This window comes from Anabrus simplex, chromosome 7, assembly GCF_040414725.1.
Source record: "Anabrus simplex isolate iqAnaSimp1 chromosome 7, ASM4041472v1, whole genome shotgun sequence".
In the NCBI taxonomy this organism is placed as follows: Eukaryota; Metazoa; Arthropoda; class Insecta; order Orthoptera; family Tettigoniidae; genus Anabrus; species Anabrus simplex.
Window position 1 is genome coordinate 60,139,270 of NC_090271.1, and position 20,858 is coordinate 60,160,127.

The 20,858-nt window shown below is 42.7% G+C and overlaps 1 protein-coding gene across 1 annotated transcript in view; it reads left to right on the forward strand.

The window, feature by feature from the left end:
* The first annotated feature begins 2,294 nt into the window (after positions 1-2,294).
* The window catches only part of LOC136877242 (facilitated trehalose transporter Tret1), a 137,446-nt gene continuing 118,882 nt past the window's right edge, over positions 2,295-20,858 (forward strand). The window contains exon 1 of the mRNA XM_067151101.2: positions 2,295-2,451. Within this exon, the coding sequence (XP_067007202.2) occupies positions 2,428-2,451 (24 nt within the window). The 5' untranslated portion in view covers positions 2,295-2,427. The remainder of the gene's footprint in view (positions 2,452-20,858) is intronic.

Sequence of the window (20,858 nt, forward strand, 5' to 3'; positions counted from 1 at the left end):
CTAAATTCTTCAGAGATTGGAGAAATAAAAAAGTGTGTCAAAAATAACAAACAGACAGGTATAAATGAACAAACATTATTCCCTGAACATTTTGAGATTAATAAATTGTACAGTTCCAGCCCTTAACTTATTTCCACTAACCGATTCTCATTTGTCTGTAGCCTGTGTTGACGTCTAACGTTCACAGTATAGAAGGTTTGTCCAGCGAGTTTTTAAATATGTTTCTTAATTTTTGTTTAATATTTATATACACCTTAAGCCCGCCGGGCGACCACGTTCGTTAAGACGTTAAAGTCTAAACAGTCTGACACCGTGGTTAGCCGGTTCGAGTCCCGTTGCTCGAAAAAAATTCACCATCAGAATGTTGGCCGGTAGGGTAGGGGAGGTGGTGGTATACAACTACTAATCAGTAGATTGCGTGCCAAACCTCTGCGCAATGCTCATGTGGAGTGAGGGCATATAGTGCTGTTGATGGTGATTCGTCTGTCGCATGGAAACTTTTTTCCTGTTTGCTTTACGTCGCACCGACACAGATACGTCTTATGGCGACGAGGGGATAGGCAAGGCCTAGGAATGGGAAGGAAGCGGCCGTGGCCTTAATTAAGGTAAATCCCCAGCATTTCTCTGGTGTTAAAATGGGAAACCACGGGAAACCATCTTCAGAGCTGTCGACAGTGGGGTTCGAAACCACTATCTTCCGGATGCAAGCTCACAGCTCCGCGCCCCTAACCGCACGGCCAACTCGCCCGGTGATGGACATATTAAGCCATGAGCAGATCCCTTAGTCGTATTAGACAGGAGTAGGCTATGTGCCGACACCGGGTTTCACCCTCTCACTTCCTACTATCATATCTGTGGCTTGGTTCTAAAAGGGCCAATGTCAAAAAAAACTGTTTTTGAGCTATGAGCATTTGAAGTTTTGCTTATAGTTTTCCAATTATTTTTTTCAACAACTAACTTTAAATAACTTTATACTTTCTTCGTGGAAGTCACCTTATTAAACACTAATTTTTTCTATCGTATTCTTTAAAAATTGCCAGATCTCTAATCTTTTTGGTAATCTAACATTATTGGCACGGGCTTATTTAATTAAACATTAACTGTTCGTTTAGTACTTAACAGAGACATTGGCCCTTTTAACATTGTGCAAGCCAGGATAAAACGCGTTTGTATCAGTTAATATCTCAATGTCGATAAAAAATTTCATTGGCCCTTTTAGAACCAAGCCACAGATATATCACGTCATTCATTTAATCTCATTAACTCCTCTGATCAGATTGATGTCAGGAAGTGCGTCCGGTCATAAAAACCTAACACAACAGATTCACCTCATCTCATACCCGACCCCGTAGAGAAACGGGATAAAGGTTGGACCAACAAAGAAGAAAAAACAAACAAACAAACAAACAAACAAACAAACAAACAAACAAACAAACAAACAAACAAACAAACAAACAAAACATTTATATGCACCTTAGTTTGTAAAGTCTGTATTTATATAACAAAAATGTCAGCCTGTTATTGCTGTTGATTTATAGACTGAAGTCCGGCTTCATGGCTAAATGATTAGCGTGCTGGCCTTCGGCCACAGGGGTCCCGGGTTCGATTCCCGGTAGGTTGAGGAATTCTAACCACCATGGATTAATTTCTCTGGCACGGGGGCTGGGTTTATATGTCATCTTCATCATAATTTTATCCTCATCATGACGCGCAGGTCGCCAACGGGAGTTAAATCGAAAGACCTGCACCTGGCGAGCAGAACATGTCCTCGGACACTCCCGGCACTAAAAGCCATACGCCATTTACAGACTTAAGGTGACTATGAAGAAAGTTGAAACTCCTGTACCTAGAATGGAATAATTCGTGGTAAGAAAACTAAATCGAAAACCCATAATTAATAATAATGAAAATAATAATATGTAGTTTTGGGAATATTCTGCTGTTAGATTGCTATGGTGCAACATGCTAAGTTTGATGGATGAATTAAGAATACGGTAGTTAATATTTAATTAGCTTTAAAACACTTGTTACACCCCTTGAGTAACGTAATTTACGTGCCTCATAACTTCTCTCTCAGAATCGTAAATAACCAGCCGAAACATAAACATGGGATGCAAGTTACCGGTTCCCATTGTGGTGACTTCACAACCTCATCATCTCAGTCTTCGAGGAGTGACAAGATGCCATGCATTGCTTGTTGTTTTGGTGAAATATATGAAAATGACATTGCGAAATGTGACTTAGGCAGTGGGCCATCATGTTACAGGATTTGTGTGGCATACACCGATCAAGAAGGCGTCTCCAGATGCCTAGCCGACGTCATGACGCCCAGAGGTGCTCTGTGGTGGGGGTATGAGCCACCGATGCTCAGGAATAGGGCTCAGTGCAGCGATGCTTGTTCGTTGAGGAAGCCCTGGGATGTGAGAGATGCCGCTGGTGTCGTTCAGTAAGGTAAGTGTGGCTCAGCTAATTATAGACTGGGTGAGATCGGCGCGCATTCCACCTTGGAGCGTGTGTACACGGGGATTTGTGTGGGAAGTGGTCGAATTGGACTGGTGGTCGTCGTGATTTATTTATTTATTTATTTATTTATTTATTTATTTATTTATTTATTTATTTATTTATTTATTTATTTATTTATTTATTTATTTATTTATTTATTTATTTATTTACTTAATAATAAATGCCTTTGCTGGCGAGATGTAGTGTTTAGTGCACTATGTCTTCTGGTATGGGCTATATCAAATTTGTTACTTTCATTGACCTGTCTCAGTCTCATCCATGGCTTTGACAATATGAAAGTGACTGAGGTATGAGTGATACTAGTGCCGGGCTGAGTGGCTCAGACGGTTGAGGCGCTGGCCTTCTGACCCCAACTTGGCAGGCTCGGTTCTGACTCAGTCCGGTGGTATTTGAAGGTGCTCAAATACGTCAGCCTCGTGTCGGTAGATTTACTGGCACGTAAAAGAACTCCTGCGGGACAAAATTCCGGCACCTCGGCGTCTCCGAAAACCATAAAAGAGTAGTTGGTAGGACGTAAAACAAATAACATTATTGTTATTATTATTAGTGATGCTAGTAATACCATTCCTTATGCAGCCAGTCCCTGTTATGAATGGTGTGAAAATATCGCTTATAGGGTCGGTTGGTACATGCATTTCAGTGGGCCTGGCAGACTGATATGTAATAGCAACGGCTGGCTCAGTGAGGAAAGCAACGGGAAACTACCTCACTCCTCATTTCCCTAGTACGCCTCTTCAGTGACGCCTAGGCTATTTATGACAGCTGTTGGCGGAGCTGCAGAGGATCCAACCAGCCTTCGGGCTGAATACCCAACATACACATTTAATAATAATGTTATTGACTGAACCTCCCACCAACTACTTTTACGGTTTTGGGAGATGCAGAGGTGCCGGAATTTCGTTCCGCAGGAGTTCTTTTATAAGCCAGTAAATCTACCGACATGAGGCTGACGTATTTGAGCACCTTCAAATACCACCGGACTGAGCCAGAACCAGCCAAGTTGGCATTAGAAGGCCTGTGCCTCAACCGTCTGAGCCACGTATTTATTATGGTTTCTTTCAAGAGGGGAAGTTAGGTCACCTCACCCTCTCGTACACGCAACTACATTTTACAATTGTTATCTACGGATACAGAAACTTGTAATGAGTCACCATTCGTCTGCATGTCGCCCACGTGGTAGAGTCTCTATCACTCGTTTACCTAGCATTTTCTTAAATGACTTCAAAGAAGTTGGAAATTCATCAAACTATCCGATTCCGTAATACCTCTTCCTCCAATCAGTTCCCTTAAATTACAACTTTATCTTCATATTATCATCCTTCCTTCTTTCAAAAGCATCACTCAGATTTATTCGTCTACTAATGTCATTGCAAGCCATCTCCCCATTGACAGGAACAAACTGCTTAGTCGATATGTTTGTCTTCTTACTTTCAAGTCTCCTCAGCCCAAAGTTTGTAACATTTCTGCAACACTACCTTTTTTGGTCATATACCACCCAGAACAAATCGTGAGGCTTTCCTTCAAATCTGTTACAATTCTTGTATCAAGTAATCGTGGTGACCCTTCTCCTTTATACCGCAATGAAGATATTTCCTCATATTAACAACTAGGTACTTACAGTGATCCCCATGAGTTACTGTAATTCCATCAACACAGGAATTAAAACTCAGAGGAGTTTTTTCCCCCTTGGTGAAACTCACACGCTGATTTTTGGCCCCGTTTACCATCATACTATTGCCTGCCGTCCGTCTCACAATTTTTTTTTTTTTTTTTTTTTGCTAGGGGCTTTACGTCGCACCGACACAGATAGGTCTTATGGCGACGATGGGATAGGAAAGGCCTGGGAGTTGGAAGGAAGCGGCCGTGGCCTCAATTAAGGTACAGCCCCAGCATTTGCCTGGTGTGAAAATGGGAAACCACGGAAAACCATTTTCAGGGCTGCCGATAGTGGGATTCGAACCTACTATCTCCTGGATGCAAGCTCACAGTCGCGCGCCACTACGCGCACAGCCAACTCGCCCGGTCTCACAATTTTGTCGAGGTCATTTGGCAGTCGATCATAATCCTGTAGCTTATTTATTACTGCACACAGTTTAAAATCATTCGCAAAAAAAGCCTTATCTGTGAAACTCCTTCGTTACTCATATCATTTATATAATTATATATATGTAAGAAAACACTGAGCTCCGATAACACTGCCTTGCGAGACCCCACCCTCTTAACCATTACAGGATCAGATAATACTTCACCTACTCTATTTCTCTGAATTCTATTTTCTAGAAATTAACCAACCTATTCAGTCACATTTTTGTCTACTCCAATAATTTTCGTCAAACACCTTGATCAACAAAAAAATAATTTCGGTGAATATCTTGGTATCCAACACATGTTCTAAGACAATTGATACATGTAGATTCAAAATATGGAACCCATTTGTCTCTATCAGCCAGCATTCTTGGGATATACTACATCAACCATCTACATAAGTTTAACATTGTATCAAAGAAAACTACTCACAGACGGAAGTTTCACTAAAGCATTGATTGCTACATGGAGAACTAATGAACATGGCTTCACCTAAGATTTGTGCAAATGCAAAAAATGGCACATATTGGATTTGTTTGTTACATAGCCGCACGCATAGCAAAACCTAGGTGTTAATATAAGGAAAACCGAGCGAGTTCGCCGTGCGGTTAGGGTCGCGCAGCTGTGAGCTTGCATCCGGGAGATAGTAGGCTTGAACCCCACTGTCGGAAGCCCTGAAGATGGTTTTCCGTGGTTTCCCATTTTGCTAATTGCTTTACGTCGCACCGACACAGATAGGTCTTATGGCGACGATGGGACAGGGAAGGGCTAGGAGTTGGAAGGAAGCGGCCGTGGCCTTAATTAAGGTACAGCCCCAGCATTTGCCTGGTGTGAAAATGGGAAACCACGGAAAACCATTTTCAGGGCTGCCGACAGTGGGGTTCGAACCTACTAGCTCCCGAATACTGGACACTGGTCGCACTTAAGCGACTGCAGCTATCGAGCTCGGTGTTTCCCATTTTCACACCAGGCAAATGCTGGGGCTGTACCTTAATTAAGGCCACGGTCGCTTCCTTCCCACTCCTAGGCCTTTCCCTATCCCATCGTCGCCGTAAGACCTATCAGTGTCGGTGCGATATAAAGCAAATAGCAAAATATATATATAAGGAAAGATCTTCCTTGGGGTAATCACATAAATGGGATTGTAAATAAAGGGAACAGATCTCTGTACATTGTTATGAGGGTGTTTAGGGGTTGTAGTAAGGATGTAAAGGAGAAGGCATATAAGTCTCTGGGAAGACCCCAACTAGAGTATGGTTCCACTCTATGCGACTCTCACCAGGATTACTTGATCCAAGAACTGAAAATAATCCAAAGAAAAGCAGATCGATTTATTCTAGGTGATTTCTGACAGAAGAGTAGCGTTACAAAAGTGTTGCAAAGTTTGGGCTGAGAAGACGGGTTAAAGGAGACGAGCTGCTCGACTAAGTGGTATGTTAGGAGCTGTCAGCGGAGAGATGGCGTGGAATGACATTAGTAGACGAATAAATTTGATAGGTGTCTTTAAAAGTAGGAAAGATCACAATATGAAGATGAAATGAAATGTCGTATGGCTTTTAGTGCCGGGATATCCCAGGACGGGTTCGGCTCGCCAGGTGCAGGTCTTTCTATTTGACACCCGTAGGTGACCTGCGCGTTGTGATGGGGATGAAATGGTGATGAAGACAGCACATACACCCAGCCCCCGTGCCATTGGAATTAACCAATTAAGGTTAAAAACCCCGACCCGGCCGGGAATCGAACCCGGGACCCTGTGAACCGAAGGCCAGTACGCTGACCGTTCAGCCAATGAGTCGGACAATATGAAGATAAAGTTGGAATTCAAGAGGACAAATTGGGGTAAATATTCGTTTATAGGAAGGGGAGTTAGGGATTGGAATAACTTACCAAGGGAGATATTCAACAAATTTCCAATTCCTTTGAAATCATTTAAGAAAATGCTAGGAAAACAACAGATAAGGAATCTGCCACCTGGATGACTGCCCTAAATACAGATCAGTATTGATTGTTTGATTGATTGAAACAGATCTCGTGAAATTATGCAACTTCCGGACCCCATAATATCCACTGTCACTGAAGATTAAAAAAAAAAAAATGTTCGGCTTTGTATGAAAATTAACGTAAAACAATGAAAACAAATTTAGATCAACGCTGTTCCATGAAAAATAAAGTTATGTCAATATATTCAAAATCCGACGTAATAGGGCTAAACGCTGAAAAACACATACACTAATTATGTATGTTACACAACTATTAACTAAGTCTACATTATACTACACGAACACTCACAATTCTTTTGTCATCCACATGCTCAACTATACAGTACATACGTCAGTCGGTAGATTTTAACAAGTAATCTCGGCAAGATCTTTTGAACTGAATGTAGCCAGTGAATCACTATTCCTCACAATGACTGGTAAAGAATTCGGAAGTCTGGAACTGGTCACAGTAAAGGAATTATTATACGTAGATGATTGGTGAAGAAGCAGGGCCAGCGCGAGTGTTACAGTTATCAAAGGAAGAGCGAAAATGATATTTGTTATTGTCATAAGAGGAAGTTCTCTCATAACACCAATCATAGTGTAAAAAGAAATCACTTTACCTTTTGCAAAACTCAAATGATCATAAATATGTTCCTCGGTCATGGCCATCCATCAGTGGCTACTAATTTCAACCAGCCATAAGACGGTTGTAAGTGACATTGCCTGGTCATCCACTCATATCTTACATCAAAGCCTGCACGGTTGCTAGCTAGGTAACATTGTCTGGCCATCTATGCATACCTCATATCACAGCCTGCACGGTTGCTAGGTAACATTGTCTGGCCATCTATCCATACCTCATATCACAGCCTGCACGGTTGCTAGGTAACATTGTCTGGCCATCCATCCGTACCTCATATCACAGCCTGCAAGGTTGCTATGGTTACACTTCCGTCACGTTGACTTCCATACCGCAAATTTTTCGATGACCCTGAGCCATAAGACATATTTATGTCACAAAATGAAGGTGTCGGCAAAAGAAAGGGAAGGACCACGAAGGGCGTGAAAATAAAAGTCAACACAGGCCTCACAAATCTTGGAAGAGAGTAGGAGTTGACTAAAGGAAGTCAGGTAGGAAAGATGATAGTAGGAAGCCTGGCGCAGGTAATTTGAAGCAATGCCAGACTCAACTAGGGTCCTCGGTGACCTCCAACTAAAGCTATTAGGATGACAGACCCCGAGGGCAGTCGGCTCTTAAGACAGGCAGGGACACCTTGAGTGTATTCTACCGTCCTCGGCCACAGGTGTGTGCTCTAAGTGGGAGTGTCGAGGACACGGGTGCCCTGTGCAGGAGGGCGCAAGTCGCTTCCGCACGTTGCTGACTCAGGGCTGTGCACCGTTACCGATGACAGGCTCCAGTCACCTGTTTTGGTCTACAAGTAATGGCTCAAACATTCAGCTGCATAAGCTGTGACATAAAGATTGACACAGTAATTTGTTAGTGTGTTTTGTATTTGTGTACATAGTCTCTCTTGTAAACTCAGACCGATGGCAGAGTGTTTGTACTCTGCGCTACGGCAGCTGCCTCGCGCGCGGCCGCCCTGCTTTAAGCGCGTATACAAACTTGTATGAGCCGGGCTGAGTGGCTCAGACGGTTAAGGCGCTGGCCTTCTAACCCCAACTTGGCAGGTTCGATCCTGGCTCAGTCCGGTGGTATTTGAAGGTGCTCAAATACGACAGCCCCGTGTCGGTAGATTTACTGGCACGTAAAAAGAACTCCTGCGGGACTAAATTCCGGCACCTCGGCGTCTCCGAAGACCTTAAAAAGTAGTTAGTGGGACGTAAAGCAAGTAACATTATTATTAAACTTGTATGAAATCTTCTTACCTTATAAAAGATTCTGGAAGTGTCGTCCTTCATAATGAGGGACTTCATAAACAGCATTAGGATTTTCTGCACACCAATAGCGAGAGCTATGACTGTTTACACGACCATTAAAGTGAAACCAGGCCCTGTACGAAAATAACACAAGTTGTGGGGTCGAATCACACAATATCTCACTCTTGTGGCTGGATCAACAGGTTTTAAACAATGGGTCGGCGTAAACCTGTGATGTGTAACAGCTTTGTTGCTCTGAGTGCAGAAGATACCGAAACCCCTACTTGTTGTGATAATTGTGTGAGTGATTTATTCGGTGACCGCTCAAGATTCGCCCCAATGTCATCTAGCTTTTCCTCTCTTAAAACTGTTCGTACCGTGCGAGTTGGCCGTGCGGTTAGGAGCGCGCAGCTGTGAGCTTGCATCCGGGAGACAGTGGGTTCGAATCCCACTGTCGGCAGCCCTGAAGATGTACCTTAATTAACGGCACGGCCGCTTCCTTCCAACTCCTAGGCCTTTCCTATCCCGTCGTCGCCATAAGACCTTTCTGCGTCCGTGCGACGTAAAGCAAATAGAAAAAAACGTTGTCAGTCAGCTCGTGACCTTGACACACCTTGTTTACTAGGTGACGTGTAGCAGGAAAATATCATTATACTACATTTCTTCCTGGTACTTTCCCAACTACAGTACTTGAGATTAACATTAAATTTGAATAGAGCCCAGTTTCAGGTCTGGATGTTTTTTCTGACGCCAAACCTATGTGGAGGGAAGTATTCACTATTGCGTGCTTCTGTATTGGTTTGCACTGAGATGTGGTGTACGCAAATAAAGAAATGTGTTCAGACGAGCTAAAATAAATAAATAAATAAATAAATAAATAAATAAATAAATAAATAAATAAATAAATAAATAAATAAATAAATAAATAAATAAATAAATAAATAAATAGAAAAACAGCCCCCGAGTTAGAGGAATTAAACACGCGGTTAATATCCCTAGTCCGACAGCAAATCGAACCCGAGGCCCTCTGAAGCGGAGACCAATACGCTGACCATTCACCTAAATAAATAAGTCGAAACCGGTTATAACGACACCGAAGGTACAGCCAATTAACGGTCGTTATATTCAATAGTCGCACAAACCGGTTATAATGACACCGAAGGGACCGCCAATTAACGGTCGTTATATGTGATAGTCACTCAAACCTGTTGAAACGACTCCGAAGGGACCCCAATTAACGGTCGTCATAGGCGATAGTCGCACAGACCGGTTTTAACGACACCGAAAGGACCGCCAATTAACGGTCGTTATAGGCGATAGTCGCACAAACCAGTTTAAACGACACCGAAGGACCGCCAATTAACGGTCATTATAGGCGATAGTCGCACACACCGGTTATAACGACACCGAAGTGACTGCCAATTAACGGTCGTTATATGTGATAGTCACTCAAACCTGTTGAAACGACTCCGAAGGGACAGTCAATTAACGGTCGTTATAGGCGACAGCAGCACAAACCGGTTATAACGCCACCGAAGGGACCGCCAATTAATGGTCGTTATAGTCGATAGTCGCACAAACCGGTTATAACGACACCGAAGGGACCGCCAATTAACGGTCGTTATATTCAATAGTCGCACAAACCGGTTATAACGACACCGAAGGGACCGCCAATTAACGGTCGTTATATTCAATAGTCGCACAAACCGGTTATAACGACACCGAAGGGACCGCCAATTAACGGTCGTTATATTCAATAGTCGCACAAACCGGTTATAACGACACCGAAGGGACCGCCAATTAACGGTCGTTATATGTGATAGTCACTCAAACCTGTTGAAACGACTCTGAAGGGACCCAATTAACGGTCGTCATAGGCGATAGTCGCACAAATCGGTTTTAACGACACCGAAAAGACCGCCAATTAACGGTCGTTATAGGCGACAGTCGCACAAACCAGTTTTAACGACACCGAAGGACCGCCAATTAACGGTCATTATAGGCGATAGTCGCACACACCGGTTATAACGACACCGAAGTGACTGCCAATTAACGGTCGTTATAGGCGATATTCGCATAAACCGGTTATAATGTCACAGAAGAGACCGCGAACTAACGGTTGTTATAGGCGATAGTCACACACCCTGGTTATAATTACATCGAAGCGATTGCTAATTAACGGTCGTTACAGGCAATAGTCGCTCAAAGCCGTTATAACGACACCGAAGCGACCGAAAATTAACGGTCATTATAGGCGATTGTCGCTTTAAAACCGGTTATAACGACACCGAAGTGACCGCCAATTAACGGTCGTTGTAGGCGATAGTTGCTCAAACCGGTCTTTTGTTGTTGTCATATCTGTAAATTTCAGGCTGCATGTTTTACGGCAGGATGCCCTTCCTGATGCCAACCTCATTTGAGGAGCTAATAAAGATGAAATTCATGTTTGTGAATGATACTGCGTAAGGGGTGGAAAAAGTCGGCTGTGGCTACGCGTGGCAACTGTCCGGGCCTTTGCCTGGAAATAAAAATGGGATAGCACAGAAAATCATGCTCAGGACAACTGACGGTGGCTTTCGAATCCGCTTATCTTCCATTATTCTTCTCCTCTTAATCTGGTTACCCTCCAGGGTTGGTTTTTTTCCTCGGACTCAGCGAGGGATCCCACCTCTACCGCCTCAAGGGCAGTGCCCTGGAGCGTGAGACATTGGGTCGTGAACTGGGGAGGATGACCAGTACCTCGCCCAGATGGCTGACCTGCCATGCTGAACAGGGTCCTTGGTGGGGGATGGGAAGATTGGAAGGGGTAGACAAGGAAGAGGGAAGGAAACAGCCGTGGCCTTAAGTTAGGTACCATCCCAGCATTTGCCTGCAAAAGAAGTGGGGGAAACCACAGAAAACCACTTCCAGAATGGCTGAGGTGGGAATCGAATCCACCTCTACTCAGTTGACCTCCCGAGGCTGAGTGGACGCCATTCCAGTCCTCGTACCACTTTTCAAATTTCGTGGCAGAGCCGGGAATCGAGCCGGGTTCTCCAGGGGTAGCAGCTAATCACACTAACCACTACACCGCAGAGGCGGACATCTTCCATTATTGTTAGTTTTTATCCATTTCTAAGCATTGGGTGGATTAGACTGATTTACAGCTTGTACAAAATTGGAACTGCATGATGGCAATTCCAATCTCATTTTCATCCTAGTGATAAATCACTTATTTCCTTAGCAGAGCGTGTTTTTAGATTTTAAACTGAGACAATAGCGCTGACGTGTTCGAAGACTTTCAAATTTTTCACTATTTTTGAAGCTTCTATATTTTTAATATTTATTTGATTGTCACGTATGTGTCGTATTTAGTTGGGCTTTTCACTTCATCTTCTAGTAATGTTACTTCTTTGTACGCCCCACTAACTACTTTAACTATTTTCAGAGACGCCGAGGTACCTGAATTTAGCTCCGCACGAGTTCTTGTATGTTTCAGTAAATGTATCGACACGAGACTGGCGTATTTGACCACTTTCAAGTACCACCGGACTGAGCCACTCAGCCCGGCACTCTTCATCTTCTATCGCACTTCTCACCCTGGAAGGGTCCTGGATGCGAACTGTGTCTTGCATCTGGATTTGGCCCTGGTCTTCTTAATGCTCACCTTATGAGGATCGATGTATTCGCGTGTTTCTCTGATAGTCGGTAGTGTGATGTGGTGTACCACGCCTAAAGAACATATCTGCGTATGCAGGTAGGATTTCAATCGAGGACCGGGCTGAGTGGCTCAGGGTGTTGAGGTGCTGGCCTTCTTACCCCAACTTGGAGGTTCGATCCTGGCGCGGTCCGGTGGTATTTCCTCGTGTCAGTAGATTTACTGGCACGGAAAAGAACTCCTGCTGGACTAAATTCCGACAACTCGGCATCTCCGAAAATCGTTAAAGTAGTTATTGCGACGTTAAGCCAATAGCATTTATTATTATTATTATTATTATTATTATTATTATTATTATTATTATTATTATTATTTCAATCAAGTTTTGAGAAACAGCATATTTTGTTGGTGTTTTTCATCACTTTTTAATACGACTACTTTGATGAGGAAATAGATAGAGTGACCCCTAAACATTATTGTGATAAAAGAAAATAGAAAAATTTAAAACCAATGAGACACGCCCTTTAGGTGTAGGACGGCAGTATATTGGGACGAATACATCCAATTAGTACCCGAGTCACCGGACGAGTTGGCCGTGCGGTTAGGGCCGTGCAGCTGTGAGCTTGCATCCGGAAGATTGTGGGTTCGAACCACACTGTCGGCAGCCCTGAAGATGGTTTTCCGTGGTTTCCCATTTTCATACCAGCCAAATGTTGGGGCTTACCTTAATTAAGGTTACGGCCACTGTCTTCCCACTCCTAACCCTTTCCTATCCCATCGTCACCATAAGACCTATTTGTGTCGGTGTGACGCAAAGCAAATTGTAAAAAAAAGTACCCGAGTGAAAAGAATTAACCAGACGCAGTTAAAATCTCCGACTCGGTCAGGAATCGAACGCAGGACTCTCTGAACCGAAGGACATGATGCCGACTATTCAGCCAACGACATGGCCACTAGATCGCTTCTCTCCATAGGTAATATATAATTAACGGTCAAAAGACTAATAGTTTCGGTAGTGCCTAGATCTCTTAACCGGAACTGTACTCATTGGCACGTTTCTCATGTACAACAGTGTAGCTCGTTTACGGCTGTGTACACTAACGTTCGGGATGAATGAACAAACAGTACCGTACACTCTTATCTTTGTTAGTAAACAACGTCAATCTCTTGAACGTCAGCTCCCTCCAATTACGTCACCGGGCCTTAATCCAGACCCCGAATTAACTGTGACTTTAAGAATAAACACTTGTGAGTTTCAACGAGTGATATCTTAGTTTTAGTTCAGATTATTAATGAAGCGGAGACTACGAAAAAAAAAAAAAAAAACACTGCCAGGAGGTCTCTAAAGAAAGTTCTACAAATACAGTCGAACCTCGATATATCGAACCTCTATTAATCGAATTTTCAGTATCTCGAAGTAACTTATATTCCCCTTCTGTTTGTCCTATTCTTCACGTGTATTTATTTCGGTTTCACGAATTTCTAAATTTCTCGAAGCAAATATTTCCTCCCTTGAGGAAAAAATACCCTGTAACTCGAATTGTGTGCAACATTAAGTGTGCAATACGGCATTTGTGGTTTGTGAGAAACAGTTGACAGGTAAAGAAAGATTCACAGCGATGCTGGGAGCTAATATGGCGGGAACCGAACAACTAAAACTTCTAACGATTAGAAAATCGACGAAGCCGCGCTGTGTGATTTAATTACCGGTCACGTACGAAAGCAACTCCCGAAGTCGCGGATGACAAGCTCCATTTACGAATCTCGGCTGCGTGGTATTGACGAGAAGTTTAACAGAAGAGACTAACGGATTTTTTTCCAAAGGTGTCAACCGAGGTATATTTCTAGTTTCACTTCTGTATGTACTGTACCCTGTCTTCTAAAAAAGTTACTATAATAAGGGTTATAATTAAAGTGATGCCGTAAAATAGTGTTTTTATATATATTAAATACTGTTAAAATAATATTTTCGGTATAAGCCCGTAGATGCATATAATTCAATTATGTGCTATATATGCTCTCGAAATTTCAATAACTCGAAATAAAATTTAGCTCCCGAGGCGATTCGATATATCAAGGTTCCACTGTAACTAGAGTTTGCGCTCCCTTTTTCAGGCCTGAATTATTTTCCGGCGAGTAGAAAACTTAATCTTAATTCACTCTGGACTCAGTCGTTCTTCCAATTCTGATGCCATCTTCTTCTTGTTGCTCTTCTTCTTCTTATTCTTTTAATATTCATATATATTTATGTGCTGGGGTCAATCTACAATTAGCACCATCAATTTCCTAAAACCTTTGTAACCATGGTAATCACTGTTCGTCTATGTACATTAGGACAGTGGCGCCATCTTCTTACTGTGCGCTTTCTTCCTGTAACTAAGAGCTTGAGAAACTCTCGTATCAAATGAATCCCGTTCTACTCCTCAGTCCAGAACGAAAATGATTGAACCGGCTGGGAAACGAACCCAGAGCTTTGGAATAAGGGAAAAGTACACTACCTCCACACCACAAGGTTGGCTAATAATAATAATAATAATAATAATAATAATAATAATAATAATAATACCGCCTTGTGGTGTAGTGGTTAGTGTGATTACTGATTAGCTACCAACCCCCTCCCCAGGCCCGGGTTCGATTCCCGGCTCTGCCCCGAAATTCGAAAAGTGGTACAAGGGCTGGAACTGGGTCCACTCAGCTTTGGGAGGTCAACTGAGTAGAGGGGGTGTTCGATTACCACCTCAGCCATCCTCGAAGTGGCTTTCCGTGGATTCCCAGTTCACCTCCAGGCAAATGCCGGGATGGTATCTAACTTAAGACCACGACCGCTTCCTTCCCTCTTCCTTGCTTATCCCCTCCAATCTTACCATCACCCGCAATGCCCCTGTTAAGCATAGCAGGCAAGGCCGTCTGGGCGAGGTACTGGTCCTCCTCCCCAACTGTATCCCCCCGAGCGAAAGAGTGACGCTCCAGGACGCTGCCCTTGAGTCGGTAGAGGTGGGATGGCTCACGTAATCTGAGGAGAAAGCCAACCCTGCAGTATAAATGGTTCAGAAAGAAAGAAAGAAAGAAAGAAAGAAAGAAAGAAAATAATAATAATAATAATAATAATAATAATAATAATAATAATAATAATAATAATAATAATGATAATGCGTATGGCCTCCGGAGAGACCTTGTGCAGGTCTTTTTTCTAGTAGACGGCCTACGATGATTTCTAATGATGAAGACAGCGTTATCCACTAAATGTCACCGCAGATTTTATACTTTCTTTGAGTAAAAGCAATTATTATCTTCCATATGAGATAAATATTACAGTGACATTTCGTGGATCGAATTCGTTCACGTAACCGAAGACGGCACACATAGGCCTACCCAGCCCCATAGCCAGACGAATTAACCAATTAGGCCTAATGTTAGCATCCCCGGCCCGGCTGGAAATTGAACCAGGGACCCTCTCTACCAAATGCCAGAATGCTAACCATTTAGCCATGGAGCCGTATGTTTTTTAAAAGTAATAACACTTTTTCCATTTTTCTATTTTGTTTTCTATTTGTTGTACGTCACACCGATGAAGACAGGTCTTATGGCAATGGTGGAAAGGAATCCACCGTGGCCGTAATTAAGCTTCCTGGTGTGAAAATTGGAAACCTCGGAAGACCAAATTGAGGGCTGCCTACACTGTGGTGCGAACTCACAGGAACGTCAGCCGAACCGCGTAGCCAATTCTCTGGGCTTCTCACAAAAGTTCGGCGACCAGCACGGAGTAAGTTTTACTCTTTCCGTATCAGAGTTGCCGTGTTGTGGATGTTCCACGCCGGGGATAAATTCCGTCCGAGCCGACGTTTCCTCTAGCTTACCTTCTATGATCAGTTCAATCGTCATCATCAACATAATCGTTTCCTGTTTTCCCTACCCCTGTAGTTGAGGGGGGTAGAATTCATCCAGCAAATCACCTGCCTGTCGTAAGAGGCGACTATAGGGGGGATGGCTAGGAAATTTGGAGCGTTGGTTGGATATCACCTACATCCTGCCCTGCCAATACCCAACGGGAATATGTAGAAATGACTTGGCAGACTGAGTAAACTGAAACTCTCTTGGGCGTCTATGGCTGAGATTTAATGAATTTTGTCAAGTAAACACCAAATGTGTCACCAGAGATTTTTTACATGCCTATATCGTATGCCATGGAGTGCCGAATGGACTTTTTCCACCCTTCAAAAATCCGACTACCTCTGTCGGGTTTGAACCCGCTATCTTGGGATCCGGAGGCCGACACTCTTCCACTGATCCACAGAGGGAACAAAGCCTATGTGGTCAGATGACTTAAATCGAAAGATATAATTTTACACGTAATTTATTGCGCTCAATTTGATTTAAATAAACGAATTTATCGTAGTGGTTCATGATCTTTATGTTTGACGGCGTTGGCCTTAAATATTAGTTTGATAAAAGGCTTCCCTCACAAAATGTGACTACAGATCATGCGCAAGAAGACAAATTAATTCCAACCCCATGAACAAACCTGCGAAAAATATTTGAAATAGAATTATACAAAGCCGCCTCTGTGGTGTAGTGGTTAGCGTGATTAGCTGCCACCCCCGGAGGCCCGGGTTCGATTCCCGGCTCTGCCACGAAATTTGAAAAGTGGTACGAGGGCTGGAACGGGGTCCACTCAGCCTCGGGAGGTCAACTGAGTAGAGGTGGGTTCGATTCCCACCTCAGCCATCCTGGAAGTGGTTTTCCGTGGTTTCCCACTTCTCCTCCAGGCGAATGCCGGGATGGTACCTAACTTAAGGCCACGGCCGCTTCCTTCCCTCTTCCTTGCCTATCCCTTCCAATCTTCCCATCCCTCCACAAGGCCCCTGTTCAGCATAGCAGGTGAGGCCGCCTGGGCGAGGTACTGGTCATACTCCCCAGTTGTACCCCCCGACCAAGAGTCTGAAGCTCCAGGACATTGCCCTTGAGGCGGTAGAGGTGGGATCCCTCACTAAGTCCGAGGGAAAAACCGAACCTGGAGGGTAAACAGATGATGATGATGATGATTATACAAACCAAATAAAGCTAATTATCATCATTTACTTCTACTAAAAGGAGATATTGTAACTAATTTACAAGAGACTTAAGTTTAGACGTCTCGTTCAGTCCTTGTGGTCGCCTCACTGCTGTTCCCGGAGCTTCATTATCAAGGTCAGAGCTTCAAGTCCGCATTTCACCCCACACGTTGTGCATTCAGACGAGGTAACAGTCCGTATTCAATTTTCCACGCTGGACATTCATTTTGAAGGATATGATGACCGTATCAGGACAGGTAAATTTACATTTTCGAATTCAAAATCACGGCCGTACGATTTGGATTCCACTTAAAACTGTACGTGCCGTGGTATATAACAAGTTATGTTAGCCGAGTCTGGCATTACTTCCACTCACTTGTGTCAGGCTCTTTCCTGACTGACCTCCCTTGGTCAACTATTGTCCTTTTCCGACCTTTCATACCACACATGCCATTACCCCATAGAACCGTACAACAGCAACATTTCCCCCAAACTGGGATATCGCCATACGGGACCATATGCCAAGGCGTTCGATGGTATGGGACCTTTACAGTCTAGAGTCAAATGCCACCTCATTTAGAAAGAGAAGGAAAGTAAAATCCAAATAGATGGGTGAACAAAAGTTCTTCCGACCGTGCAAGGATCAACTGCACTCCCTCCGTTCCAAATACACAGTCAGGTCTCCCAGGGCCACAGAGCGCTCGCGGCATAATATCAAAAAGACAACACTAAACTAACTTAAGGCATAAGTGAACGGAGGAAAACTAGGATGCATTTAACTACGGCAAATGTTAAGCAGACAAACTTTTAAACCCTATTTAATATACCTTGATAAACACATCAATTAATTCAATGTAACCCTGAGTAGCTCTACAATCAATAAAACTCTATAATGTCAGATGGACTGAATACATAAATTCGGAGATAAGACTCCGTTCGTTAGAAAAAAATCAAATTGAACGTTCTTCTCCTTTACGACATGACGACGAATACACATAGATCAATAAACACACACTTATTTGAAATATTCTTGAGTACACGACTATCCTTGCTCTCATCAAATCATTTCTTCACTAACAGAAGAAACACACTATCTACGCAAAAATCTCAGGCAACTTTGAGTGGTCGCCTAACTAATTAACTACACTACTAATTAGTAAACTGAAAAAAGCTAACACTAGTAGACAATATCACAACCAACAACAAAATTAAACAGATGTCTGGTCCGGAATTGAACCCACATCGCAATGAACCTGATGACAAAATCACGATGCAGAACCCGTTCTTGAATTCAGACATCAAACATGAAATAAATCTCAAAGAACACATTCACAAATTATGTACACGCACTACAAACAGAAGTGTAAACAATAAAGACGTACGACTGGCTGTATTTCATGGAACAAAAAACTTGTATGTGATGGAAAATCCAGGGTTTGCCTTGGACTTCGAACCGGTGGTCTCCAGGATGCAACCGACAAATGGGTCTCTGAAAATCCCTTTCTAAATTATTCCAAAAATCTACAAACAATACTATTCTGGCGTTCCAGTTACTCAATTTATTTACAGAGATAATCATGAAAGAATTAAAAGGAAATCTTCTAAATGCAATCGTATATTTGCGAACCCCTAAGTTTCTCTGTATTGGTGCACAGGCTTGAACAATACTCTTGGCAAAATTCTTTCTTTCGAGAGCGGCCAGGTTCACCCTCTCAACAATTCATAAACCATAACGTCGCAGAGCTGTGCTTGTAAATGCTGGCTGGAGACCCTTCATTTTGAACATTCTCAAAGCGAGGCAATCAGTCTCCCTGAGAAAACATTGTGGCAAATATATATATAATTTCAACCAATATCATCTCATCATATTCAAAAGCTTCATTCACTTATTCATTCTCTGCCCATTTAACTCATATCAGGCCACTATTCATCTTATCAGTGTCACATCCATGCACATGAAATACCCGGGTTCACAACTAGTCGATCGCACAGAAAAATCAGCCTATGGTTTTCCTACAAATCTGACCGCAAACAAAAATCTCAAACGGATCTGAACGTAGTTATAACTTTATTCTAATTTAAAAGAAATGTATCTACTTCTTGACATAGAAAGAATACCATATCTGAAATTGCGGTGACGTCCGTTCGAGTCCAGGCTTGTCAAATATCACACAAATTGATACAGCCATCTCTATCTTCTACTCATGCAAATTTACTTTAAAATCAGAGTGCATCGCTACCCCCATGATTATCCAATACTGGGATTTTGAAGACAATACGTCATGCATTACCAACATCAATTAAATATTTCATATAAAGAAAGATATTAATTTTTCCGCTTGAAATATTCAATAAAACAAATCTATATTTTAGACTCTCAATCTAAAGCACTCTCATCCTTTCGGATATTTCATCGATAAATCCATGCACATGCTTTACTTTAAATTAACATTTTATAGGCTCGAAAATTTATCCCATATTCCAGAATTTCCATTCCCATCTATATAAACATTATTTAATACAATATGAAGACCATTCACAAACCTCTCCCTAATTCAGAAACACATGCTTTTCACACTTAATATCTTATCTTACGTGATCTACATATTTACATAAAATAACCCCGCATTGACAAGTCTTGTATTTCAAATTTAATATACTCGTCGTCATGTCGAGAAATCCATGGCTCGGACCTTGGGAAGGCCCTTGGCGACGCTTAATCCATCATGGTGCTGGCGTGGTTCACTGGTTCAAATCCTCTTCTGGTCCTCTTGAGCACCTTCATAATCCTGGGGTCGTCTTCACTAGAACAAGTCTGATATTAATGACGTTCAATTAAATTACGTCCTTCACCAGCACAGTTTATGAAACTCTAATACAATTCCCTCGGTCGTCTACAGCGACACAATCGTCCTTTTAGTCAAATTTTTCACATACTTTCATTAATTTAAGTTTATCTGTAACTTGAACATAGTCTTTCATACAGCGTATCGACAAAATGTACAGTAGCACTCCCGAACACAGGCAAGGCCAGGACACCAGCGGACCGTGTGTCTCCCTCCAATATTTCACGTCAAGTCGTCTCTTCCTCATCAGCGCGGGCTCTGAAATGATTTTACCCCAACACGAAAAACAGATGGCGAACCGTACCCACCACATTTTGCATATCAGCCGTTCTACTAGTCCTGTAACACTGGCGACGCGGTCAAACGTGTAACTAAAAATTCTAAGTAATTTGGTTGAGGCGTAAAACAAATCGATCGGGGGTTTATCTGATATTTATCATCAAATACGATGCCTTTTTGGGGATCCCCCGTCCGGAGTCTGCGTTCTCAGCTAGCGTGCGTACACTACTGGTGCTTACATAATCTTCTGGTGAGGTAATTTTCCACACGTTGAAATTTTACAAACAATTACAATTTTGGCAGAGGTCTACTATACAAACACATGATATGCCGAGGTTTCTCTTACTAATTAATGCGCTTATCTCGAAATCTTACAACACAAATCAAGCTTGCTCGTTGGCATTACCGTATTTTGGCCATTTTTAGTGGGCGGAGTTATTGCTGTTAATTTCCCTTCCTTGTCATTTTCATAGCTCGCTCTCTTTCTGGGGATCTCTCCAGCTATGGCGGACTTGTGTTTGCACCACCAAGTCGGAGGTGTTGAGGTGTTGTTCAATCGGATGCAACTTGACTTCGA